The following is a 27,754-nucleotide window of genomic DNA, read 5'->3' as shown; positions in this document are numbered from 1 at the left end:
AAGGCCTGGTCGCCTTTTCATGGGATGTACACGTTAAGTTGCGAAATTTAAAAAAAATAGCGGATGATGAAAGTAGCTTTTTTGCATTTTTCAAACTGCCATGACAAAAATCAAAATAGTGCCGTCGGATTTTCATATTTATAGCCTACTTTATGTAGTATTTACACAATCGCTTAGAAAACTATATTTTGAAAAGCAAAACAGGGTGCGAGCAGAACACTGGACAATGTATTTTGGCCCAGTGGTGAAAAAATCATGGTGACAAAAGTGGCCCTGTTTGCCATTTTACAGGCCTTAACTGGCACGGTATTTAGTTTTTGAAATTTTAACTGGGGCAAGACGTTTGACATAATAATTGTTAAAGCCATAAATGCATTTTCCATTACCATTTTACTTGTAAAATAATCATCAATGGTTAATTGGCAAAAACGAGCCTTTTGTACGTGGCCCAGTAAATGGTCTAGCACAGTGGTTCTCAATCCTTTTAAGGCTATGGGAAGTATTGCTAAACCCATACTAGATTTTCAATTCTTTGTGTACTTTAATCGCACCCCAAAAAGTTGTTTAAAGCGGCTTGTCAATTAAAACGACTAAATTCTGATTTTTAAGATTCCCAAATACATTTTGGCACCCTTGACTTTTTAGTATTAAAAATAGTGACCCGGGTTGGGAATAACTGGCCTAGCATTATCAGTAACCTGTCGAAAGGCCTTAAACACACGTTAGTAGACTTAAAACTAGTGCTTCGTTAAACGCAAAAGCGGTCCGCTAAACCGCACGTCTCCGCTTCTTGTCAAAGAAAAAAAAACGCTTAAAACTCGAGATCGGACAAGATGCTAACGTAAATAAACAAGCGGCGAAAGTGCCCGACGCCTCGTAAGTGCTTGTCTCAAGTGCGTAACCGCCGAGCAGATTTTTTATTTACCCTCGCCGTCAATTCGCTGCGTTCGTTCTTATGCCAAAGGCTGCTTGGCTTACTTCTTGAACGCTGACGTTTGTGTATTGTTCAAACTTTTTAGCACACTTAAAAAAGCTTAAATATTCACGACACACTTTTAACACAACAACAATAGAGTAATTTTACAATCGCCTTAATACACGACTAACTATATGCAAATGTATCAATAGTATTAATTTGTAATGGATTGTGCGTATCTAAGTCTAAAGTGCTTGCGTGTATGCCTAATAACTTTTTTCCAACAATTCAAAAGTTTCGTGGCACACTTGACAATCTCTTGAGGCACACAGTTTGGGAATCACTGATTTATACGGTGATTTTTCTGGGGTGTACAATTCTATGGATGCCGATCAGCCACTTAAGTGTCTCCGACAGTCTTTTACAAAGATTAACGATATTGTGTAATTTTGAGCAACTGCTTATTTAAACACATTAAAGTTTTGTATATGTTAATCTTTTTCAAATTAACTTAGTTCAACCTTCAAAAACCCTCGAAATATTCTTTGTCAGCTGTATGTAAACGACATCTTGTTTTCACCCTAAGTACCATTCGCGCATTGGCCTCGCGTAAGGAAATAGTTTAGGCCCTAAACACGCCACGTTAGAAATAAGGCTGATTTGCCGTTTGAGGTTGAATTGTCAAATAAGGTTGAAATGTTCTCATTTACGTAATTAAACAACCAAGCAACTGTTTTAGCATTGCTTATATTTACATATCTCGGGGTTGTGTTTTCTTCCGTAGATTGTTTTTCTTGTTTAAAAATGTCATTCTTTGAGTTGTGTGATTTGCCCTGTCAGTAAAAAAACATCCCATTATTCTCCGCGAATAACCGTTCAACTATTGCAAGGTTTTTACAGAAGGGTGCTTTGTTCTTAAAAAAAGCTATCCTAATAACATTGGTTTGACGTAATAGAAGTGAGAAATTTGATATTCAGAACACATCTCATCGATTAGACACCACGCGAGACATTTGTCACATTTTTCAGGTTTTGTTGTCTCCAATTTTCGACTCATTACCTCCATAACGACCTAGTTATAAAAAAACACAGGCCCCACCAAGGGGGTCACTTACCCAGTCATAGGGGTACACACGGGGCTTTGGGTCCCAGGCCTTTCCGCCGGTGTTGTGTTCGATGACGTGCCTTTGGTGCGCACTCGGGCGTAACCGGGAACTGGGAATGTTCTCACGCCCAATGTTTCCTGTCACGTGATGCGTGGGGGCTGAGCGAGCGACCTGGGGTTTCTCCAAACGCCCCCCTTTTTCTTCTTAGATTGATCCTAAAAGTCTGCTCGAATGCGGTTATGATTTAAATGAGGGCTGTCCGGTAATATTGGGTCGGAGCCAATGAGTGATACCAATTGTCTATATATCGTATTTCTGGTTTCTCGAAACGCCGTCTTTTTGTGTAAACTTGATTCAAAATAAAAAGACGCCAATACGGTTATGATTTAAATGAAGGATGTTCTATAATGTTGGTTTGAAGCCAATGAGTGATACTACAAGAAGTATCATAGCACAGTGATTTTTAACTCTTTTAGCGTCGTTCACGCTGTGAAGTCCTACATGAATTACAATTACCTCTTTAAAAATTAAATAAGTTATATGGCTTGTAATCAAGGAATTAACATGGAATACTTTTTGTATTTTGGCGGCCGAAGATAGCATATTCGATCATCGTAAAACCTACCACCATAAAATCGTCACACCTCCAATTTTGGTTTAATTACAACGCAAGTGACACTAAGTGACAATATATCGTACTTGGACGAAACTATGGTGCTAGCGGTTCCGATCTGATACAAGATTAATTTCGGCTTTACAGTATTATTTTGCGACAAACGTACCTTACGTACTAGAGTCTTCTATACCTTATGATGGAATAGAGTCTTTTATACCTTAATATGAAAATTTGTTGGAGAATACTACATTATAAATCAAAGGTATATAAGCTTTGTAACGCAAATCCGCTTTTGTGTTGTAAACGAAGTTACCACACCGGAAGAGCGATTTATATAGATTGATTATGTTGTTTGGTAGAGCAAATTCTTTTCGTAAGGCAAAGCTCAATTACGGCACATTACATAAAAGCACACTCTCATTGTATAAAAGATACGCACATTGTTTTTCTAGCCTGCCTTGCTTGCATGATTGATTGACAGATTCGTTTAGTCAGCGATGGCTTTCGGAACGCTCCTATTGTACTTTGAATTTGATTAATTGTGCTAGTCAGACTATACTATAGTAATGAGACAATTGTTATCAGATGGGATGGTTAAGATTGTTTTATCCGAAAATCGAGTATGTCAATTCATTACCAAGTATCAGCCGTCCCTATTTCGACGCCTTCTGGCCGAATAGCTTCAGTTTTTTAAGCCTATCTTTCGTGACCTATGTAACGCTGGTCACTTTAAGGTGCCAGGCTGTACATTTTAGGCATAGTTCTGCTTTTTGAATGTCACCCATATTTGATGGCAAAACAAAGCGAAACACTTCTGACGTGTTCGTTTTTACTAGTTTTGGGTTACTGTGTTGGTCACTTTGCGAGAAATACCACTGTGATTACGGAGCGGAAGTTAATCATTGCGTTCGTCAGTTTGTAACTGAACATCCGGATGTATATGTTCTGTTTAAGGTGTAGGTTACACGAACGATTGTCGACTCACGATTCGATCAATAAAAAGAGATCACATATGACTCAAAAAGTAATTTGAAGAGTAAAAAAAAACATCGCACGTTAAAAGCTCTGTTTTTGGGGTGTCTTGATGATAATTCTGGGTAAATTATATTTACTCTTGTTTTCTATACATACGTATTTAAGTTAATTTCCCATTGTTTAATTTTGTTGTACAATTTCCCTTTCTTTAATTTTATTGGGTATTTTGTCAACCGAAAGTTTTAGGAAGAAAAGAAAACGAATGATACCGATTTTTGCTAGTCATGTATTTCCCAAAACACATGACCAACACCCGAAAAAAAGCATTTTAAATCCTTGTCGTACTGATAAAAACAACACAACTCCCGTGTTTTTTTATGCAACGGCGCTAATGGCATGTCATATTCGCCTTCATTAACCCTTGACCCCGCCACACACTAAAGCGCAACTGCCTTTTGCCAACAGTCCCTACACGACAGTGTTGTTCAATGGAAGGTCAGTGTTGTGGCCTGTATGTTGACAGCACTTTGTTGCGTCTTTCGTTCCGGCGGTAATAGCCCCTTTAATGCCGCCTCTTTAAACCACCGTAATCAGCGCTTAATTACCGCTCGCGACGGCAAATTGTGTTGTCTGCGGCTGCTTGTGCTGCTTCACGAAATTCAGTCACGCCTGTCGCATTGCTTTTTTCTTTTTCGATTGTTTCCAGGACACATTTGTCAGATGTGGGTGACAGAAATGTGCTTTTTGCATGCAAACCTTGGTTCGGCTTTTGGACTGGGACTTGGAGAAAATCCGGCTGTTTTATTTCGCAGACTGTGAAACGTGTTTTTACAGTAAAGCAGTCAATCACCTTGTCGTTTACCATGGATTGCAGTATGATTCCGCTTAAATTATATTGGTGTTTGTTTCAAATCCAACATTTTTTTATTCTTTTTAAAGCCATGTAGTAAGCCAGTGGTTCATAACTACAGGTCACAGTACTCTTTTGGGCAATGCAGATAATTTTCAGTTGGCAACATAAGTATAGTTTTATACACACCTCCAAAATTACCCTTTTAAACTTTGAATTGTGAATACTCCAAAATAGTCACTTGTCGTGGTTCCCAATAGAAGATTTACAACCAATCTTGAAAAATATAAAGCGCCATGGCATCCATCTCACTAAAAATGTATAAATCCTAAACGCATGTTCGTTTTACAGGGTTCAAAATTGCTCTCGGCTTGGGGATTTTTGACCCCCGGATATGCGTCGTTTGCCGTTGTATATTTTAAGACCAATTAAGTAACTTGTTCTTGTTTTTATTGCTACAGTTTCAGGTTTTTAAGGGACCGCAAATACTATCTTGAAATGTCTGATTTGTAGTGTGACATTAAGCGTTTCGTTTAATTTTCCTTGTGTTTGGCAGCGTTTTAGCAGAACTGGTTATCCTACTTTAGGCGTACCTGTAGTATTCCGCGTGTTTGAACATACAGTTGTATGAGATCTATCAAGGATGTCAAAGCCCATACATTACAGAAGTAGGTAACATTTTGAAAGTATAACTCGCAATTATTCAAAACCTTCACATTGCTACCTACTTCTGTATGGGCTTTGATATTCTTAACATGTCTTACTACAACCTCATCATTAAGCTCCAAAGTATATTACATCTATTTTCAACGTTCGTGCTTCGTTTAGGATCGAAATGCTCGGCTGTTTCTTGCAGCTCCTAAAATATTTGGCTTTACTGATCGCTTTCCTTAAAATAAATAAAATTTATAGCTCAAAAATAAATAAAATTTATAGCTCAAGCGGCGTCTGCTAGTCGTCACAGAATTAGAGGCCCGGGTGGGGAATGCGTTTTTATTGCCCGCCCCTCTCTCGCGGCTTTATTACCGCGATAATACGACGCCAAAGACCGCGACTGTCAGATCTGTTTGAACACGTCAGACCCGCGCGTCTTTGTCAAGTTTGAGTTCGCTTGTGCGTGATTTTTTCCTTTTTTACGGGCAAATTTGGATTTTGTTAGACTGAATACGTTGACATATAAAAATTGTTTTACGGAACTTGGGGCTTCGCAGTTCGTTAGTTCGCAACAGATTTTAAATTCGACTATAACCTTCAGTCATTTTGAAATAACAGCTTTCTAATAACTTGTTTTTTGTGCCACTCAAATTCACGACGGAACTTATTCATGACTGATTCTTTTTTTCGTTTTTTTTTTCTTCTTCGCCGCTTTAAATGAGAAACTTAAGTTTGATGAAGCACGATTTTCATCATAACTTTAAAACCCGAAATTTTGTTAAAAAGTAAGCTGTTAGTACAATTTTCAGTGTGCTTGTTCACCAAACCTTTTTCATTTGTTTCTATTCACTCAAACCTCTGCTCATTAGGTAGTTTTAACCATTCTTTTCCCACCTCCAGGTTTTCCTGACATACGCGGTGAGCGAGTACGACCGCTGTAACGATGACGTCGACCCGGTATCCGCATCGGCCGAGTACGAACTCGAAAAGCGAGTCGAGCAGATGAACCTCTTCGACGTCGAGTTGTACAAAGGTGCGGTAACTCAGTTGAAGCAGTTTTAGCATTTAAAAATGTCTTGGCTGGTGAATAGCAGCTGGAAAAATATTTCAGTTAAATTTTACTTTAATTTATTGTTTTGTACTTTCGAAACCTTAAATATACTCGTTAATAACAGAGACTTTTTTTAGGAAAAAATTGGAACCTTTGTAGCAGCTATATTGTCATTTTTTTCATACGTTTATGCATTGTAATACAAACCTTATCTATACGAGTTTATATCAGAGCCTTCATTACAAAAAAATGTAGGAACCTTTGTAGCAGCGTTATTGTCGTTTTCGTGTTTATTTGGACAACCAACTAAAAACCTTGAGAAAATCGTAGTTGAATTTTTCATTATGACATTTTTGTTTTTCAAACTCAAAAATCAACTGAATCGAATTTAAATCTTTAAAAATCACCTACTAAATGTAGCTTTGAATTTCGGGTTTTATAATAAAATAACTTCTCAAGCCTAGTACGTATTTTGTTGCCCAGGCGTTATGCAAGCACGCATTGGCTAAACTACTTTTACAAGAACAACGATTTATAGGCAATACAACTGTTTGTATTCGGTTATGCTTTCCCAAATTCCAAATCCATGAACAACACTGCACAAATATGCATTTAGGAGAGTTAGCACCTTGCTTAATGCTTATGTCCGAAATAGAGGTTGCGATTGATTTTCAATTAGGGAAGTTCCCTTACTGTGCGCGCGGTTAAAAGTAAAAAGCCGACTATGGGCTATTAATAATTTATGCAGCGCGTTACGCATGAACAGGCAGACAACTAACCAGTTCCGAAGGTTAGGTGTCGATTTTTTGCTACTGTTTTGTTATGTATCTCGTTGTTTAACAAGTGACCAGCAAATCGAGTGTTTTTTGGGTCGTTTAATCTAGTATTGCGTGGAAATTGACTTGGAAAAACGTAAAAGGCCTTTTTAAAATTGATCTTTGTTGGTTGTCGTATTTGTAACCGTATTTGTTTAAAATTGGTATAAGTTTTTATCATGCAACCACACAGGAATACCTGTGGCGATGTAAATTTTAACTAAATTGCGAAACTGCACATTTTTGCGTTGATCTCCGATGACAAGCAAACATAACGTTGTATTACAACATTAGCTCTATTTTCCATTGAAATCTGTGAAATGACATGTATGCTATGAATAAATGGGTGAATATATTCACCATATACCTTAAACAACAAACAAATGTAGTTTGCTGTTGGATTGAGTCTATTACCCTAGTTTTAGCGGAGGGCAACTCGCAACATTCGCCAGATTTCCTACTCTCGGGCATCATCTAGCGGTCGTGTATTTTCAGATTCTGGTGGACTTGGCATCAGCATCATCGGAATGGGGGTGGGCGCGGACGCCGGGCTCGAAAAACTGGGAATATTTGTAAAGAACATCACTGTCGGGGGAGCAGCTGATCTGGACGGAAGGTAAGGCTTCAGTTGTAAACTTACAAGTACTGTTTAGGACAGTGGTTCTTTTAACCGGGGTTTGACGCAGCTGTTTCAAGGGTTCGGCGAGATCGTCCTCTGAAACATAAATGCTTTTATTTCAAGCTAAATTCGAATCTCTTTTATGTGCCAAGGTGTCACGTAACGTTATAAATTGAAAGTTTGGCCAATTTAACCTATATAAATGCAAGTTTATAATTTGAATATGCCCAGTTTTAGCTGCTCGAAAAAAGAAACGAATACTGAGCGAAAATTTGGGGTTCGACGAAGGCAGAATAACACAGGGGTTCGTCAGGTTACTAAAGGTTTAGAACCACTGGTTTAGGAAAAACGTAGCCGTAGCTATATTATCTTTGACGCAAGTCGGGGTTTAACCCATCAACTGGGGCAGACAATGTTGGAATCATTGGGACTTTTAATACTACCGTACTTTTTCCACGGCCTCTAAAACATTGGTTTACGTGGACTAGGGTCGATTTGAATTTTTTTAGATGGCTTCATATAATGACGTCTTAAACTAAGTTGACTTGAGAAACCAGTTGTTTTCTGTTCAACAAAAAAACTAGGTGTCTAAATGCTTGCATTAAAGGCCCGAAAACGTTTTTTATTGAACTCTATATATTTGCCAAATTCCTTCTATTTAAGTTACCAATCTGGCCTTCATGAACCCTTTAAACTAGTCAACGTACCCAGTTTAAGAACCCCTGTCATAGAGTCTCGCGACCAAAATGTTCCATTAGCTTGATTTTTTCGAATAAAATGTTACGCTCGTTTTTTATTATGTTTTAACGTAAGCCTTCTGTTATTAAGGTATGAATAGTAACGCGACCTCCAGATTTTTATATTTGCTTCCTTTTTTGACATAGTTACAATTTCACTCGAATTTTTTACAGATTTTATTTTATTTTTAATTATTTAACTTCATTTTTTAAACAATACGAGCTTCTGGCTAGTTTTCTGCAAATTTCTTGTTTTAAACTTCAAACATTTTTGCACTTTTTTCTTAAACCAGAATCCAGGAGAATTTGTGCTCCACGGTTTAAATGCTTTTTGTATTTTTATTTTTTGTATTTCGTAGCGGTTGTCCAAACCAAAAATTGTTTAGTTTTAGTGATCTTTTTATAATTAAACGAGTTTTTTATATTTAATCAATCCTTTAAAACTTTACACTTTAAGCAAATGTTTCCTCATTTCTACTTCCACAGAATCAAGGTGAACGACCAGATAATCGAGGTGGACGGCAACTCGTTGGTCGGTGTTACTCAGGCTTACGCGGGAGCCGTCCTACGTAACACAAACGGACTCGTCAAGTTCAAGATTGGACGAGAAAAGGAGGGCGGGGAAGAATCAGAGGTGCGTGACGTGACGTCACTTCTCGGTTTTCCGAGGATCGCGAGTTCGAACCTCGCCCGGGCGACATCTCGTCTGAAGTCAGATTTGAAACGTTTGCTTTACAGTAGCTTCTGCTTACTTTAAATGCGTTCATAAAATCTTAACAGTTTTCTGCGGATATATAACTTAACAGAAAAAACAGTACAGTGAATGTTTTTATGCTAATTGGCATTTTGTCGACTTATATTAATAAAAGAGGTGTTCTGGGCGTACAGTGCTTGCTTTTAAACTAATAAAGACTATTTGTGACATTTTGTTGAATATTTTTGATTTAAGGTATTTTTGAGAAACCCTAATTATACAAATTCAAATAATTAGGGTCGACTTTTTTTGGTTAAATTAAAACACAAGTCATCAATAAGCCTCACTCTTCAGCGGTATTTCAGCGCATAACAGCAACTCATAATCGTGCTGCAATCTTTGCAACGCGTGGTGTTTCGCGAACCCGTTTAACGCTGCAGACTCCACTAAAATTGCCCACGTTTAATTTTTTTTAGTGGTGTAATGTTGTCAAATAACCCTAACTTAAGTTACTGTTTTCAAAATGACCTAGTCTTTTGGGCCAATAACTTAACTTGACCTAGGTCTTTTGAACAAACAACATTTATTAAGCGTGAAGTAACTGATCAACAAAGCATAAAATGATAACCTTGCTTATATTGTTCCGAGCAAAATGAACAAGTGTAGAAATGGATGATAAATCATAAAAAGTTGCTTGATTGATACAAAAATGTTGTCGGATCCCATAAAGCAAAACAACTTGTGTGAATCGCATGTTCGTGTTAATGTATAAAAGAAAACACTTCTTTTAATACTTTTGGCGAAGATTTAGTGAATTTATGCAGCAACATTTCCTGTCAAGGCCGCCTCTATAAATATTTATTAAATTAAATTAAATTAAATTGTTAATAAAGTTGGGTGATTTATCCTAACAATTGTACTTTAAATAATTTGCTTGCTATATGTTGGGTTTTCCTTTTTTTACTTCACTTATAGCTCATAATCGGAAGAGTTTACCAATTTTAATAGTTTAACATTTAATTTTTGTGGCGAGGACCTAACTGGGAATTAACTAGTTATTTGTTCCAAGAAGAACGGCTTAGACTTGTGTTGTTTTTTTAAATTACTTGACCTGGACTTAAGTTGTTTTAAAAATGACTTGACTGAAACTTCATTTACACGTTACTTGTTTACAACACTTCTCTATGTCGCACCACTCAATCACACAGAACATGCTCACTGTCAATACTTCCTGTAACACGACAGACGCTCGCGCTAGTTATTAATATAGCGAATATTGTTTGCGACATACACCATTCGTAAGCTATAGTTGTTTGCTCGCAGGTGGCCCGCCTCATTCAGCAATCGTTGGAACAAGAAAAAGCCGACTGGAATCAGTCTCAAGCTTCAGACGAACCGCCCATGAGCCCGGTAAGTGCGACTTTGACTTGTTTCTATTGTTGTGACGTCATTACTATTTGTTTGACTCCGGGGGTCGCCAAACTGCGGCCCATGGGCAAGTTCTCCGGCCAGCAGAGTTAATTTTACCGACCCACGATATTTCTGTAGTAGGGATAAAGTACAGTTAAAATGTTGCAGGATGCAATTTCAAACTAAATTTTGATGATACTCTCCCTCACTTGCCCTTAGTTTTAAAATTAAGCCTTTGCTCACACTTACTGCTGTTTGCAAAGGCTAAAAATTAAAAAAAAATCGCATACAGCGCTGGCTGTATATTTTATACTATAGTTCGATTTTATGTTACGAAGGGAAGGTATAACTTTGGGAAGCCGCAATATTATTGCACCTGCGTTAAATTTCCTAAAATCCGCATACCAATTGTACCATTAGTGATACGTCTAGCACATAAAAAAAAAACCTGTGTTAAACTCTTGCAAATGTGTAAAATCTTAACATTACTTTAAAAAGACCTTAGGATGGTATATGAAAGTGCTAATTCGTTTCAGAATTACACGGACCACAATTCGTCAGGGGATTGGGATTACAATGAGACTAATATACAGGTGAGTTTTGCCTAAAAGCGTCGTCCTCGGTATTATGTTACTGTTATATTTCCAGTCGAAGAAATTTAATCTATTTGACGTGAGTTAAATTAGCTTACCTATTAAGGATTGTCCTGCAAGCAAGACTGGATGCTATGAATTTCGAAATTGATGGTGCTTTATAGTTAATTATAAAGCCGTATTTCGCGTTTTTGACTTAATTTAAGCCTTAGACAACAAAGCTGAAACCCCTTGTTTCACCCTTACAGCAAAACGGCGCCAGGGGCCGCCGCGAGCCCCCGCGCGGACCCCACGGTCACCCTGGGGCTGGGGTAATACCCCAAAACGCCCGCGGGGTTCCTTTGCCCCGCAAGGATAGCGTGGAAGCAATGAAGATGAAGCGTTCGCTCGGGGGTTGGGGCGCCGAAAGGTCCCCCTTTTTCACCCCCGAGCCCCAGGGTCAGGGGTCTGGGTCGCCGGGGGCGAACGAATTTGACGGTTTGAGAATGATTTCGCACGATACCGATGAAGGTTTGAGGTTTGGCTTAGTCGGGAACGACTGGCATCATCAACAGCAGCAGCAGCGTGATATGATTCACGGAAAGGTTGGTATCGCCTCGTGGCTGAAACTAACACCTCCTTTGGTCTTTGTTGTTGTGGTTGTTAATATCTTCCTGTTTTTCGTGTTCTTGGCATGGTAGTAGCTGGTCTTTTTTCCTTCCTTGCTAATGGTGATAATTTTAATTTGGCTTGCTTGAGGCCCTTTTCTCGGGCATTTTTCGGCCCGCCTCTGCTAGATGTTGGGTTGTTGTGGAATTAAGGCAGTTTTTTTTGTGGTTGTTCTGCTGTGTTTTTGGTTTGTCTGATGTCTTGAGCACATCGTTGATAGTGTATTATCGCCCAAACTTGGTTGCTGTTTTCAATAGTTCGCTGTTAACTCTCCACCGAAATGAACTTCAGACAACTGTGAAATAACCCAACTTGTATGTTTAAATCCCCTTTTTAAACAATATTTCTTGTAGGTAAACTTAACCTAATTCTAGGTCCCTGTTTGCTTTTAAAAGTCCCAATTTTTGAAACCTCAGAAAGAGTTCCAGTTTTTAGGGTTTTATGGCTTTTTTAAACTGTTCTAATATCATTATGGTTGATAGAAAAATGACTATTGGCTTGGTGTTTCACTAATGACTTTGCAGTATCTTGTTCCTAACAACTAGTTCCTGTTTTTAAGGTATTGTTAGACTGTTTAAGCGTAACTCAAATTGATCGTGAATAGGTGTGGGCTTGATGTTTGATAACCAAGGACTTTGCAGTGTCTTGTGCCGTATTTCTAACAACAATTACAGCTTAAGTTTCAAGCCGCCCTTACTCACCCGCACCCTTTCGATCTTTCCAAAGGACAACAAGTACTCGGATTTCACCATCTCCGAGCTTCTGCGCGCCTCCAAGCGGATGCTGGCCGCCCAGAAGCGGCGCAAACCTGGAAAGGGGCTTTCCCGACGCGAAAAAACACCTTCCAAACCCAAAGGAAAGCACGGAAGACGAAAAAATGAGCCCCCGAGCAAAAAAATGTTGCTCACAGCGCCACCGAGCGGCAATATCGCAGCTGATCAAAAAATTCAAGTCGATGAAAAAAAATTCGCGGCCAAGTTTTCGTCTTTCACCTTTCCGGTGTCCGATCCAAAGAAGCATAAATTCACCTCGGACTCCAAAGTGAGCCCTGTAAGAAAAACTGCAAACCAGAAGCGTCCAAAAGCGTTTAAACCCCAAATTTCCAAATCGAAAGTTGGAAAAGACGCAAATCACCCTTATTCGCCTTCGATTTTAAAACTGGCGCCCGCCTTGAAAAGCCCAGATCTACAAAGCGGCGAAAAAGGCTTGTCGGTTGTGGCCAATAAAAGTGGGTACGTGTACGTTGTCGGAAAATCCCCAAAGAAAGATGCTTCTCCCATTTTGAAAACGCTCCAAGATCAAATAAAACCGACAACGGGGAAAATTCTCGCGAATGTATTTTCTCCGACCCGTGGCACAAAAAGGGGAATCACCAGGTTTAATTCCGCCCCTGTAGATGTGACGTCATATAAACGCAACCTTTGGTCGCCAAGAAACGATAATTCGGTTTCGAAAAAAAGCAAAGACTTCGAACTGAGTAGCGACACTTTTCAATTAGGAAAGGCGTCTTTCGGTCTCAGAATCTACTCTACGGCGCTCAAAAGCGATTCTTTTGGATTCGAAAAAGGTTCTTTGAAACTTAAAATTGAGTCTCCATCGCTAAAAAGTCACCGAAACGGATTTCAAAATACATCTGATGGAGATGAAACAATCGAAATCAAATTGGATTCTTCCGTTGTCAGAATAGACTCTTCTGTATTTAAAAGTGACCAATCAGCACTCAAAAGTGACCGTTTAGCACTCAAAAGTGACCATTTAGCACTCAAAAGTGGCCAATCCACACTCAAAAGTGACCAATCCACACTCAAAAGTAACCAATCCACACTCAAAAGTGACCAATCAACACTCAAAAGTAACCAATCCACACTCAAAAGTGACCAATCAACACTCAAAAGTGATCAATCAACACTCAAAAGTAACCAATCCACACTCAAAAGTGACCAATCAACACTCAAAAGTGTCAACCCCTTAGCACTCAAAGGTGGCCAATCAACACTCAACCACAACTCATTTTCACTCAAAAACGACTCTTTCCAGCACTCAAGCAACCATTTGCCAGCCGTACCTTCGCACAAGGCCAAATGGTCGGCCAAGGGCAAGGGGAGACTAAGCTTGATGTCCAGCAGTGTTGAGCCACGTAGAGTGACCAGACGACCGGTCAGCAGTCCACTAAGGCAAAGCTTTACACGTTCCTGTCGCAACGTCAATATCAAGTCCAAGATCGCGAAATTCGAAACGAAAAGCGCTTGATGATAGCGCGCGTTTTTATATCGTTATCTGTAGGCAGGGGTTCTTAAACTGGGGTTCGTGGATCCTTTTAGGGTACGCTGGCTAGTTTTGGCGGGTCCATGAAGGGTTAAAAATGCAATGAATAAATTAAAATACAATGACTTTTATAATGGAAAAAATTATTATTAAAAATTATCTTTGGCGCCTTCTGGAATGAGACTCAATTTCAGTTTGTATTTTTCCTTGTGTTTGACCAGAAACATAAACTCTCTACTTGTTATTACGTTTTTACAAAGAAATCATACCGCCCCTGGACAACGTGAACCAAAAAACAAAAAAATTTAGGGATCTGCGATAAAGAAGTTCCCCTCTCTTCGAAGGGTAAGAATTGGCGGTAGACATGGTTTAAAATGAATGAGGCCCTGTCCAGAACAGTGACGTTTTCATGTAACGTCTGCGTTTCCCTGTATTGTTAGTGTTAACAAAAGGAGTGTTTTTTGTCAACGATTTGTGTATTGTAAACTGAAAAGTGTACGATTCCAATGGTGGTACGATTCCAATGGTGCTTTTTAGTTTTTATACTCTTGGTGTTCAGACATAGTTTATTGAATTTTCCGCAGCTTTCGTAATCATCGTGTGAAAATGTTCTTATTTTCGTCTTATTTCTTCTCAAACCTATTTGTCTACGGCGACCTTAATCAGAATACAATATCACATGCGGTTGGTTTTGTATTTTTCCCGAAAATGAGTCTCACGTTGACATAGTAATAATGTTAGTCAAGAAAAGTGGATCTCTACCAGCTGTCTCAATCAGATAGGTGTTCCATCTTCATTGCCAATATTCTGTACTCAGAGACTGTGCAGTGTTCTTATAATATATGGAATATAAAAGCCGTCAAAAGGTACGTGGCTGTGTTGTGTTATGTTTGCTGCCCCATTTGGTTTGGGTTTTCTACTTGGTAGACGTGTGTTTTCTTAACTCAAGCTGATACCATCATTCGCTGTTGAACTCCTTAAGCGAATTTCTTAATGTTTGTTGAAAATAGATTTTCTGTAGACTACTGATGTTGTGTTGTGCTGCATAGCCTATGTTTTACTCTTGGTAGTGTAATACCACGTGTGTCTGGTAGTGACTATAGCTTTGACCTCAGTTGACCTTGCCTGCTTGACCTTGAATGACCTTTTCTTGTCGTATTTGTTTTTGGATGTTGCCGCTTTGGTGCCTAATACCCAGCAATTAAAACATAGCCCATACTTATGGTGTAATTAAAATTTAAATAGGACAGATGTGATTTAATTATAAACTCATATACAGGCGGTTTTCAGCTTTAATGTAATATCTAAATATGAATGTCGGCCTTTCGCTTACTGACATCACTTTGGAGCATAATGGTTAGACTCGTTAAAGGTTGTAGTTAGGCGTAGTAAGAATATCGAAGTTTCGAAAAGCTCAAAAGCAGTGGTTCTTAACCTTTTTTCAGCCGCGCCCCCCTTTGGTAATTTTCTCATGCCTTGCGCCCCCCTATGAAAATATTTGACATTTTGCAATTAAATATTACTGAGAAAACAGGAAAATAGTGAAGGGAAAAATTTTGAGTTTTATTTGGTCGAATTGGCTAAACTGCAACCGAAGAGGCGTTTCGCATTGGGCACTCAACAAATTGCGCGAGCTCGACACATTGATTTTATCGAGCTGATTTTGACAAACGTGTTGCGAGGGCATTTACTCCACAGTTGTAAGAGTTATGATGTCGAGCAAAAACAATATAGTTTCGCGCCAAAAAAGTTCGACTCCCCCTGTTGCTATAGCCTGTTATCATATATAAAATATGGATGGAAAATAGTCCGAAAGGGGGATAGCTTTTATCGTTTATCTATAAGTTAATTTAATAGGGCGGTGAAACCGTGGATTTTCCAAAAGGGATTAGAAGATTCGCGCGCAGCGCGAAAATTTTTGCAGTTTTAATGTTAAAGTTGGCAAAAAACAGAGTTTGTATGTAGGAATTATGCCTAACCCAAACGAAACCATTAAAATCACTGCAAAAAGTTAAAATATTGAAGTCGAGCTCGCGCCCCCCTAGGGACTTTTTTGACTTTGCAGTTCATTATCTTGCAACATAAAACCACCTTCCTTGTAATTGTAGCGTTACCGCAACCTTTATAAAGCAACCGAGTATATACCAAGGCGACATTCTTATGCTGTTGCATTTAAGAGAAACAAACCTACTTCACGCGAGAGAAAACCCATCGCCAAAAAGGCGAACTTGAAAAAATACTTAACATGTTCATTGTACACGGACCGTTTTTGCCGTCTGCCAACTTTGAGCTTGCCGCTTTTTGCTGGTTAACCTCTGTAATCAATCTCGACTAATCTTCTAACTGCCTTCGCTTAATCCAGTCGGTTCCGACTCGCCCTGAGCTATATAACGGAACTTACAGACATAAATAACTTTCAAACCTCGTTGTACTGCTACCCGTCTGTATTGGTAGACTTAGCTCAGGTTTTCATTTTAGCTGTGTTTACAAGCTTGATTTTGATTGATGGTGTTACAGCCAATGCGCTACATTTTCTATGTAAAGGTATACTCTGTAGTGAGAGGTATACAATACTATAAAGCTGTCCCAACGAGTTGGCGTTATGTTAGGTGGTACTCGGACATTCCCAGAGGAACAACTAATTGAGGTCCTGTTATCAGATGGCTTCCGTTATAGTTACCCTATGCTGTTTAGATTTAATTAGAGTTAGTCGTCGGTTCAGCTGACTATTGAAGACGGTAAAACTTCGGCCAAGACGCGTCAACGGTATTTGAAAATTGTCGGAGATAATGGCTGAAGGTTTAGTTAGACCTAGATACCAAAGCCTATACAGAAGTAGGTAGCATTTTGTGAACGTTTCGTGTAGAAGTGTAAATATTTTAATATCGTCAGAGTCGGTTAATGGCTGAAATTTTTTGTTAGACGTATACCAAGGCTCACATAGGTCGAGTTAGAAATTTTGTGAACGTTTCGTGTAGATATACGAACAGTACGGTGGTGTCGCTTGCTTCATAGCGTTATACACTAAGACGCCCCGTTTGATGGTGCTTTGTTTTAAGAGACAGCAATTGGTCCCCAGGCTAAGCCTGTGCAATGAGAATTAGCTGTTACTTTTTACTATTTTTGCTTTTTTTAACATAATGTTTAGCAAAAAATGTCCGCAATTTTCGGTCACAACTTTTGCTGGTAGTTTAGCAGACTAGCAGCATTAAAACGTTTACTTAGAAAAAAACCTGCGCAAATAAGTAAAATTGCCGTTTGTGAACCAAACAGATCGATAAAGGGTGTTTTAATAATTAAGTCAAACGAACTCTTATTGACTGTAACGGCTATCGCGTGCCCTTATACAGTCACAAAATAGCGTTAAAGGATACCTCACCTATTCGCCAGCCAATGCCATATTTTTGCGTGTTTATCTTATCGATTGGTTCGCGTTTTTTTGTTTTGAGTTCCCAATATTTTTCCGTTTGACGTGTATATTAGCTGAACTAGATACAAAAAGGCAGGATGTGACTGGTGTGCGTTTACGGAAGGTTGCAGAAAATGTCAAACTGAAGCCATACCGGTTCATTGTGGCTTGTGATAATGCTATAGAACCGCAGTAGAGTTATATGCATATGAGTTTGGTTTTCGCCTGGCCGTTGATAATGGCGCGACTGCGGTTTTCATGTTGGCTTGATTTTGTTGCTTATCTTTCGGCCAATTGTATCTATCTGTTAATTTCAGTCTAGATAAACGAAGCTAGCTTTGGTTTAAAACTTGCTGCTTCGCGGTTCATTAAACTAATAATTTGTTATTTTTTAAAGCTTATCTTGTAAGCAGATATATCTATCCGTGGATTGAAGTGTAGAAAACGAGACTTCCTTTGGTGTGAATACTCTATTTCGTGCTGTTAATTAGGATAAATCGACTTAGGTTTTGATGATGCCTGTTTTTATGCCTATATTGTAACCAGTTCTACATATCTGTATATTGCACTGTAGAAAAATGAAGCTCACTTTAGTATGAGAACTAATGGTTCGCGGTACTTTAAAATAGTTGACTGAGGTTTTGGCGATGCGTATTTTTTTTTTTGTCCAGTTCCACCTATCTAAAGGGGTTCCAGTGCAGAAAAGATGCTCGCTTTTGTATGAGAAATTGCTTAGTGTGGTTAATTAAAATTATCCGACTTCAGTTTTGACGATACCTCTTTTTGGTGCTTATCTTTTAACCAGTTTTACCCATGTGTGATTTTCACTGTAGAAAAACGAACCTCACTTTCGTATGAGAACTTCTGCTTTGTAAGGTTAATTAAAATATTCTAACAACGGTTTTAGTGATTTTTTTGGCTGCTTATCTTTCGACCAGCTCTGTCTGTGGATTTCAGTGTAAAAAAACAAAACCTGCTTTTGTATAAGAACTTGCTCCTTCGCGGTTAACTAATATAATTCAACCGAGGCTTTGATGTTTGTATTTCAAACAGTTCCACAAATCTGTGTATTTAGTCTCAAAACGAGCTCGCTTTGGTATAAGAACCTCTGCTTCGCGGTTAATTAAAATAATCTGACTTCGGTTTTGATGATGCATCTTTTTGCCGTTTATCTTTGGACAAGTTACGCATATTTGTAGATTTCAGCCTAGAAAAGCGAGCTCGCCTTGGTATTGAAACTGCTGCTTCTCCCTTAAGAACTTGCTACTTGGAGGTTAATTAAAACTAATTAAACCGAAGTATTTCTTCTTATAGTTTGACCATTAATGGTTATCTACGAATTTCAATGTAGAAAAATGAAGCTCGCTTGGTATGAGAACTTCTACTTTGCGGTTTGAGGTTTATTCCAGTGTAGAAAAACGAAGTCCGCTTTGGTATAAAAACTGCTGTTTCGCTGTTCGAAGTTTTGATAACGCCTCTTTTTGCTGTTTATCATATGATCAGTTATGCATATCTGTAGATTTCTGTCTAAAAAAACGAGCTCACTTTGGTATTGAACTTGCTGCTTAGCGGTTAACTGGCGGAACTAAACTTTTAATCACTCCGAAACCGTGTCTCTACGGTGTCTGGGTTTAACCACAATTAACCTTCTCTTTTGCAGTCAACCCAACCCGTTTCCTTTGCAGTTTTTCAGGTAGCTGATTAACCCTGATCTAACCTTATACGTATTTGCTTTGTGTGCAGTTTTTTGACCGCGTTATTTTGCAGTGCATAACCGTAGCTGTGTGTGTTTGTGTGTGATACAGGCAGAAGATGGAGATTTGATGAAATCTGGAGATTTTAACGAATCACAGCCGCCTCCTTACGTTGAGGTAAGCTTAATGTTGATTACTTTGTTGTCTTAAACTCCTTTAAAAATAAACTTAAGGCTGAGGTATTTCAATCGTGTGCTAAAAGAGCTGTATTCGCAAGATAATCAATCCAAAAAAACCTTGCCTAATTTTTCGTAGCGCCTTTGTATCGCGTTTTAAAAAGTTAATTAACTGAAAAGAAATATATTTGGTCGCCATTACGAATGAATTAGGACAATAACTCGGAATGAAAGCTAATTATCTTGAGACTCTTTTTAGAAAAATAAAGTCAGTCATTGTAAAAGATATGGAGAAAAATGTATTTTCAGGCTCCATTTATCCTAAATATCCCAACAAATTTCAGACTTTAAATACGTTTTAAGATTGTCTAAAGCTAACCCTTTCGTTTTTGTGAACTTGGCAGGTGCTAGAGTTGAACGAGCAAGACGACGGTAAGCTTCTAGAAAGCATGGACGACGATGAATACAAGATGAAGGTTCGAGAGCTGCTTCTTAGGCAGCAAATATCTGAAGCCGAGCTGAAGAAATTAAGAGAAAAGGTACTCGTCGGAAACTAGATAAAATAGACACTTCAAACTCAAATTTACAATTTTGAAAAAAAAAGCTAAAATCATACTGTTTACAACCCGGGGAAAAGGTACTGAAATTTGTGCGCTTTGACGTTTAACGAACGGTACGCTTCATCCTTAAGGGAAGGGTACGGTTAGAAAATTGGGCAAAATAGACGCTTAAGAAAATTAGACAAACAATTTTGTTAGAAAATTGGGCAAAATAGACGCCTCCAAGAGAAATGGCGTGGTTAAGGTTAAGTTACAATTTCGATAAAAATACAAAAGGAAATTATGTACGGTTTCCAACTCATGGAAGAGGTACCGTTTAAAATTTTGTGTATAGTTATTCTTTAACGTTGGATGAACGTTACACTTCATTCTTAAGGGAAGGTACCGTTTAAAACTAGATAAGATAGGTACGATTTAAACCTAAAAGTTTGGTCTAAAAGTAAAGTGTAATTGGCAAAACCAAGGTAAATATTTCATTTTAAAACCAAGACAAACATTTCAATTTAAAACTGATATAAAATTATGGTAAAACATATTGTTCAAAATAAGTAAAACATACAGTTCAAAGCTTAAATGAGAAGAACATTTAAAGCTAAGATTAAGAGGGGTCCGGTTAAAGCTAGTTAAGAAGTAAATAAATAAACGACTGCTCAAAACAAAATGTTGTTGTAAAGTGGTTTTCAAAAATCGAAAAAGGTACAGTTAAAGCTTTAGCCTTGTACAAAACATATATTTATCAAGTAAAACAACCATTTTTGAAACAGCCATTACATATTTCGAAAACAAATTCAAAAAAGGCAACCATTTTAAAAAAAATTAAAAATTTACTAACAGAACAAATAGATATCGAAATTTTCAAGCAATCGATCAAAAATGTAAAAAAAAAAAATTAATTTAAAAAAATTTATATTACTTTCTTCCTCCTTAGGTTGCTCAACAGGAGCGAGATGCGAGTGAGACGCAGAGCAACCTCCAGAGAACCTGCCAGGACTTGGATCGATCCAAGGAGGAGATCCAAGTGCTCGACAAAAAGTACAACAAGGCCAAGAAGCTCATCAAGGAATTCCAACAGAGGTAGGTGGTTGGAGCTCTCAGTGCCTTGATTACTATAGAACAAATATCATATAAGAATAAATAAATATATATATATATATATAAAGAGTATGTCGGTGGTTGTCAAACTTTTATTACTGTCGCGCCATTTTGAAAACGTTTGTTGAACTTGCGACACATACAATGGTCGGAATTTTCAATAATTTTTATTTAGTTGTTTGTTTCAAACAGAAAATCAAAATTAATAGCTGCAGTTTTTTGTAACAATGATTTTCAAATGCACATGTTGGCCTAAAATATTATCTTTGCAAGCACGTTTTGCATACAAAACTAAATTGGGAGACGCCCCTTGAAAATTGAAACGACCCACCAGGGCGTTACCGTACCAGTTTAAGAACCTGAGGTGTTTGTGGTGAATTATATTGGCCTTTGACTAAATAGGTCGTAGAAATTTGTGAAATTTGTGGTCGTAGAAATTTTGTGAGTAGAATGTGTGGAAAAGTCAATAAACATACATTATATCGTTTGCACAATCTACACAATACGATGTGGAAAACCAGAAAAACAGTCGTTATTTAAACTATACATAAAACTATACAATACTTGAAAAAAAGTAAAACCACATGGACCAAGAAAACTGCAGCACACTCAGAAAAAAAAGTGATTTAAAAAAATTAATCCTGTTGCAAATTCTGGGAAAATTACCGCCATTAATACCTTATTAGTAGGGCGAATATTTTCTGACCAAAAAATAGGAAATTGTGACCTAAAAAATTAAAATTTTGACAAATTTTGACCTGAAAATAATTTATTTTGACAAAATTTTGACCTATTAGAAATACATTGATTTAAATAAACTAGGCGTCGTTAATCACGCGTTTTTTATACTGTATATAGTTTAATAAAGATATAATACGTTTAAAATGACTTTGAACTTATATCTAAACTAATTTTTTTTTGATAAAATGAAAGATAAATTTCAAAATAACCGAACGGCCAATTTCAAAAAGCTGACTTTAGTTTTTTTTTTAATTTTGTAAGCGATTTATGTGCATTTTTATTCGATTTTGACTTACAAAAATATTGACAAATTTTGACTTAACGTGTAAACAAAATTTTGACTTTTTTTGACAAGTCAAAAAATATTCGCCCTAGTTATTAGTTATTGTTACCCTTTTTATTTTCGGCAGATAAAATAGTTAAAAAATTTAAATAAAAAAACATTGAAAAAAACACACCCTTCTGCAGAGAGAGTGAATTTCTGAAGCGCGAAAACAACTTCACAATGCAGATTTCGACGATGGAGAAAATACACGAAGTCGAGGTCCTAAAGCTAAAGGGAGAGGTAAAATCAAAATCACTTGTTGACTTGACATTTTATTGTGATCACATAAAAGCCTACAGTTTTGTTTGCAATAAACATTTTCTAGTCATTAAATGTTAATTGGTTTAAAATCGTTTTGGTCGAAATTGCATCTGAATAAAACTATCATTTTAGTCAATTTTTCGACTGAAATAAACGTAGATAATTTTGGTATCCCACTTTTGTTTATTTATTGTTTTGTGAAATTAAAGGTTGTATATTCGCCCACTTGTTTAAAACAATTAATAAATAAAAATAATTTGGCCGAAAAAAAATATATATACGTAAAAAGCATTTTCTAAAAATTTGTTTATTTTAAGAAGCTCTTTCCATTTTTTCCTGGTATTATTAAACAAAAAAAAAACCTACATTGAGACAGAAATCTCTCTTTTGCACTTTTTCAACGAATGTTTTTAATGTTTTACCAAAAAAACAATATTTTTCACAAAATTTGGAATGACTAAAAAATATAAATTTATCTTGCTAGTTGGCAGAGCTCGAGCGCCTCCTGGCGGAAAGCCAGAACACAAAGGCGCTGAACCGGAACAACAGCAACCTGTCCAGCGACCAGCAGCACTCGCCCCGGCCTGTTCCCACTTACCAACAGCACCAGAAGAAGTACTTCCCCAACATACTAAACGGTGAGAAGATTACAATAGTTTCGACAGTTTTTTTTGCGAGGTGTTTTGGCAGGGTTCCGCGCAATAGTTTTAAAATTTAATGACTGATAAGCCGTTGAAGTACTTTCCGAACATGCTAAACGGTGGAAAGATGACATATATTTTGTCTTTTTAAAAAAGGTTTTCTAGCAGACTTTACCGCGACCTGTTTTAAAGGTTTCTCGCAATATAGTTTTTCAATTCAATGACTAATAACTAAGGTACATTGGGCGGTGCACGTCCTTCTAATTGAGTTTTACTAGAATGAAACACGTGGCATGTTTCTAAGCATGAGATGCGTTTAAATTTGAAAGATACCTTTTTATTGTTCAAAGTAAGCGTATATTTTGTGGATGTGTCATAATGTTTACCACTACCGTACCGTGATTTTTAATTTTTTGGGGGGTTATGAATTGATCAGCGCCTATTATGAGCAAACTAAAGAGGGGTTAAACGTTTAAGAACCACTACTTTACCTCCATAATTGAACCCAAATATCTTCCGGCATATTTTCGCACCGGTATTCGCCAAAAGTCGAACAAATCAAAAAAATAATTTAATGTAATTTTTTTTAAAACCGCTTCACTATTATTCTTTTCCGTGCAGACTCATCTGGGGCACAGACGGCGCCGAATGCGCCAGTGGAACCGAACACCCCTACGACCTTCGACAGCCTAATCGCCAGCTTGGACGACATGCTCGACTCGAGATCAGAACCGAGGCTTCAATCTCCTTCCTCGCCCAAGGTAAACAATATGGTTATATATTTAATACAGAGAAAGCCATCGCAGCCTCACCGAAACTGTCGATCTATGCGAGCAAAGCAGGGCAGGCCAGCAAAACAACTCGCCTCCTGTGAGAACTCACGACCTCCGGTCATACCAGGACAACTGGCATTAGCTGCATTTTGACCAACGATTACGGCCTACGTATCATTAGTACACCGAAAGCCCTCGCAGACTCACCGAATCTGTCGATCAGTGATGCAAGAAAGGCAGGCTAGAAAAACAACTAGCTTGCAGTGAGGTTCGAACTCACGACCTCCGGTCAAGCCGGGACCGTCGCTCTACCAACTGAGCTACACAGGCTTAGAGAGGAGCGATTCGAGAAACAACATATTTTGATTCCTACATTTAAATTTTGGTTTTAGCTAGAGATGTCCGATAGTATCGAATCGGAGCAAATATCCGATGCGGTAAGATCGGTACACGACCGATACTAGGGTGGTATCGGTGCCAATTCGATAACTAATAATTAATAAAGGAATTTTAGCCATTAATAAAAGAAACTTAGATTTGTTACTTAGGGTTTTGTTTTTTTAAGTTTTTCAAATGTCCTTTTATACGCTAAAAATAATGCAACAGCGTTTTTTTCGCGTGTGCATGGTTTGGTGTGAAAAATAACAACTCTATGAACGTCGCGCAAATGATCAACTCAAACTCGAATCCCTCCCTATACTACGTGATCATTGTGCGTAAACATTTTTTTTAAATGTTTGTTGTTCTTTTTGTTTTCGAGCACGAAATTGGAGCATGAGACCAAAAATTCGTGCCCTGTTTTGTAACACGACTCTAGTTAAACGAGTGCAGTTTTGTAAAACAATTGGTCATTTAAACTTACATTAGTGCATAACGCGTTATAATTTTCGTTGGCTACCAAATGTTGCCTAAAGTATGAAGTGTTGAAGTCTTATATTTTTCTGCCCACCCACCGTTATGTAATTTTTTTAAAATATGTTTTACTACATCTCTTATTAAAGTTCTGTACCGTTTTTAATCCAACAGTTTTCAAGTCAAGTTATAAATTCAAAAATATTAATCGTAAAAATTCAAGAAAACCCCGAGCAATACAACTTGTTTAAAAACCCACAAATTTTCTTTAAAAGGTCTTTAAATGTATTTTTTTTTCATAAAATTATTAAAAAAATTACTACTAAAAATGCTACTAATGTAATCACTAGTTACCTAGCGTAAAGAGCTTCTGCTTAGTATAACCACATTAAAAATATATAGCTTAGATTTTTCTTTACTAATGCCTACGATTTGCATTAACCCAAACCTTCTTTGCTTTTGCTCTTGTTTGTGTGTGCGTGTGCCTTGATACGCTCGACTGATTTCTCCTGCAGCCTGACGACTGGACGGTCGAAACCGACCAATCAGAGCTCGACACGTCGGCACTGAAATACAGGGCCCGCCTTAAGGGTCCACGTCACCACAAGCGGGCTTCGGAAAATGTAAATTTGTCTTTCGCTTCATCGTTCTTGCTTTAACCGCATGCCTTTTCACTTATTTTTTTGCTTCAATGAAACTGTCGGTCGAAACAGTGGTTCCCAACTACTTAATTTCAAACTCGTTAAAAAATGTTGTTCAAATGTATGTTTAAATTGACATTATTGTGTAAATTAATGTTTGCAAAAAACTTAATAAAACATACTGAGATACGATTATATCGTTAAATTTTTACGTAGGAGGGGTAAGTTTACTGTCGCAAATTTACTCAGTAATAAAAAGAAAGGCCTGAAACAATTATTTGTAAACGTTGGTTTAAATATAAAAAATCCGTTGTAAATCCGCTTTAGTTAATATCGGTGTTGGAAACCACTGATCAGTATCTAGCCTGGCCATTTTTTAATTAATCACTTTAAAAGTCGGAAGTCTTGTTGGTTTTGGTTTGGCAAAAAATCTTCAAACGGTCAAAATCACGTCGTTGTGATTTATCTTACACAATTTTGTTTAGTCACTTTATTCTTTTTTCCTAGTACTTTTTACAAATGCATGCTCAAACTCAAGTCTTACTTGGAAACGAGACTTTCGACTTACATTTCTTTAACCAACTCTCCGCTTGCTTTGCTGCATGTTCGTAAAATATCATTCGTTACCGTTATGTTCTCATTTATTTATTTATTTATTTATTTTTAAGTTTGCCAATGCCCACTTTGGTTGTGGCTGTTATACTCCATTTTTTATATTTTCAAATGGAAAATAATCACACCCATTTATAACCTGGACCGAGATAACTGTTTTCAGTATAGGCCAGACTTCATACTCAATTACCGGACCATTGTTTTTCTGGTCGGCCCGTTATTCTTCTCACGTTTGAAAAAGAGGAGCGGCCATGAAAATTAGCCAACTTTGCTAAGTTCGGGATGTTTGTTTGTCAACTGGGCAAATTGTTTCCCGTTGAGAAATCGCTTCGAACAACCTTTCTTTTGTTACGTCACAGAGCCTGATGACGTCAGGTCGTGACGAGGAGGAACTGAAGAATCTCCATGGCAGCCCGGTCACCAAAAGGGGAACCTCCAATTCTTCGTGAGTATTTTAACAACTGAAATTCTATGGAGTAGTTTAAAATGTACACGAATAAGATTTCGTACCACCTCAATTGCGATGAAGTGCTAGCACAAAAAACACAGTTTATGTGACTCTAGCATTTTTTGTCATTTTGTGCTTAGATTCACATCCACGACCCATACAGGGACTAATAAAACTCTACGTATTTTTTTTATCTGGCCGGCGGTAGTCCGTCCATGCATAAATGTTTCTCAAACTGCGCAAAACAAGTCCGGTAGTGGTGAGTGCGCACGACGACCTCCGTCATACCGGGATATATCGCCAAACCGATTTTGGTGACGAGATTTTGAATGAAGTTTTTAAACGACTGTTGAATAAAGACCACTGTATTTTGTTAAACTTGATTTCATATCAGGCAATCGCCAGTCCTTGTTATCATTTTCCAAAATGCTATATCGTAAAACATTGATTAAAACTGTGCACCACGATGCACTAGTGGGCCCCCAGAGGTCTTAGGTGTGCCGATTGCTGTTTGGTAAAAAGTGTGCCGTTTGGTAGAAAGTGTTCTTTTCATTATAAACCTTGTTTTGATTCGCAGTCGTTCGCCCGCCAAGCAAACTGGGGAATTCACCGACACCGCAACCGACCGTGATGACGCTTCGAGCCCCCTCCCCCTCAAAAACGACTCCCCCTCCCTACGGCTGCGCATGAGACGCGCCCTGAACGTGAGTAAATGTTGCCCCCTGAACATACAGACACACCTTACAATTGCACCCCTCCTCGTTTTATGTATTGAGCATTGTAACGCGGCAATAGATGAAAATCGCTCTTCTGTTGTAAACGAAGTATAAACCGACGTTTCGGTAGCAGATACCAGCTGGTCTCATCAGGTCAGCTGGTATCTGCTGCCAAACGTCGTTTTATACTTCGTTTACACCAGAAAAGCGATTTCCGTCTATTGATATCTTGCCTGGTGGAGCTAACTCTACATTGTAACGCGTTGTTGTTAGCTGTTATGAGCTGTGCCGTGAGTGTGTTTGAAAACCTATTAACCTTCTCCTCTTAACAATAACCTTATATAAAGAGATGAGTTTGCTATTCTGGTGTCGTGCTGGGATTATTAGTTACGAGGGTCGTACTAGTATTTTAAAAGCAATATCCCATATCGGCCAAGGGATTTAGTCCCATTCAGCAGTAAATAGCTTTTCGAACATGTCGAAAATATCTTTATTCATTTTCAACATCCGACTATATTATGATCCAAAGTAAAGGGATTCATTTGAGCTTGGGGATTTAAATGAAATTCTGTGCGATTTTTTTATTACATTTTACTTTTTTTCATACGTTTTCGGTTGACCCATGTTCGTTCACGACGCCAAAATATGTTTAAAAATTTTTATTATTTGTTAGCGGTCAAAGGTTAAACATGTTAAACTATAGTTGGGTGGTCTTTTCGTTTATCTCGCACATTAAATTATATCGCAAGTAAAGGAAGACGGCAAATTTTAACGCGACTTATAAGGTTTTTGTTTTCAGTGTCGTTTTATGTTTATCCATGCTCGAATCACAAAGTAGAAATATAATTACAAAAATTAAAATCG

The 27,754-nt window shown here is 37.8% G+C and overlaps 1 protein-coding gene across 1 annotated transcript in view; it reads left to right on the top strand.

Annotated features, from left to right (window-relative positions):
- The window catches only part of LOC146131963 (uncharacterized), a 57,690-nt gene that overhangs the window by 25,067 nt on the left and 4,869 nt on the right, over positions 1-27,754 (top strand). Inside the window, exons 8-23 of the mRNA XM_083397161.1 lie at positions 6,018-6,150; positions 7,479-7,599; positions 8,826-8,973; positions 10,357-10,443; positions 10,980-11,036; positions 11,285-11,620; positions 12,411-13,928; positions 19,164-19,229; positions 19,633-19,767; positions 20,717-20,862; positions 22,090-22,186; positions 22,692-22,845; positions 23,470-23,609; positions 24,989-25,096; positions 26,086-26,171; positions 26,752-26,878. Of these exons, the coding sequence (XP_083253287.1) occupies positions 6,018-6,150; positions 7,479-7,599; positions 8,826-8,973; positions 10,357-10,443; positions 10,980-11,036; positions 11,285-11,620; positions 12,411-13,928; positions 19,164-19,229; positions 19,633-19,767; positions 20,717-20,862; positions 22,090-22,186; positions 22,692-22,845; positions 23,470-23,609; positions 24,989-25,096; positions 26,086-26,171; positions 26,752-26,878 (3,459 nt within the window). The remainder of the gene's footprint in view (positions 1-6,017; positions 6,151-7,478; positions 7,600-8,825; positions 8,974-10,356; positions 10,444-10,979; positions 11,037-11,284; positions 11,621-12,410; positions 13,929-19,163; positions 19,230-19,632; positions 19,768-20,716; positions 20,863-22,089; positions 22,187-22,691; positions 22,846-23,469; positions 23,610-24,988; positions 25,097-26,085; positions 26,172-26,751; positions 26,879-27,754) is intronic.

The sequence above is a fragment of the Ascidiella aspersa genome, chromosome 9, assembly GCF_963924565.1.
Source record: "Ascidiella aspersa chromosome 9, kaAscAspe10.2, whole genome shotgun sequence".
NCBI classification, from domain to species: domain Eukaryota; kingdom Metazoa; phylum Chordata; class Ascidiacea; order Phlebobranchia; family Ascidiidae; genus Ascidiella; species Ascidiella aspersa.
The sequence above is the reverse complement of the archived record's forward strand: the minus strand, read 5'-3'. Positions and strand labels throughout refer to the sequence as shown.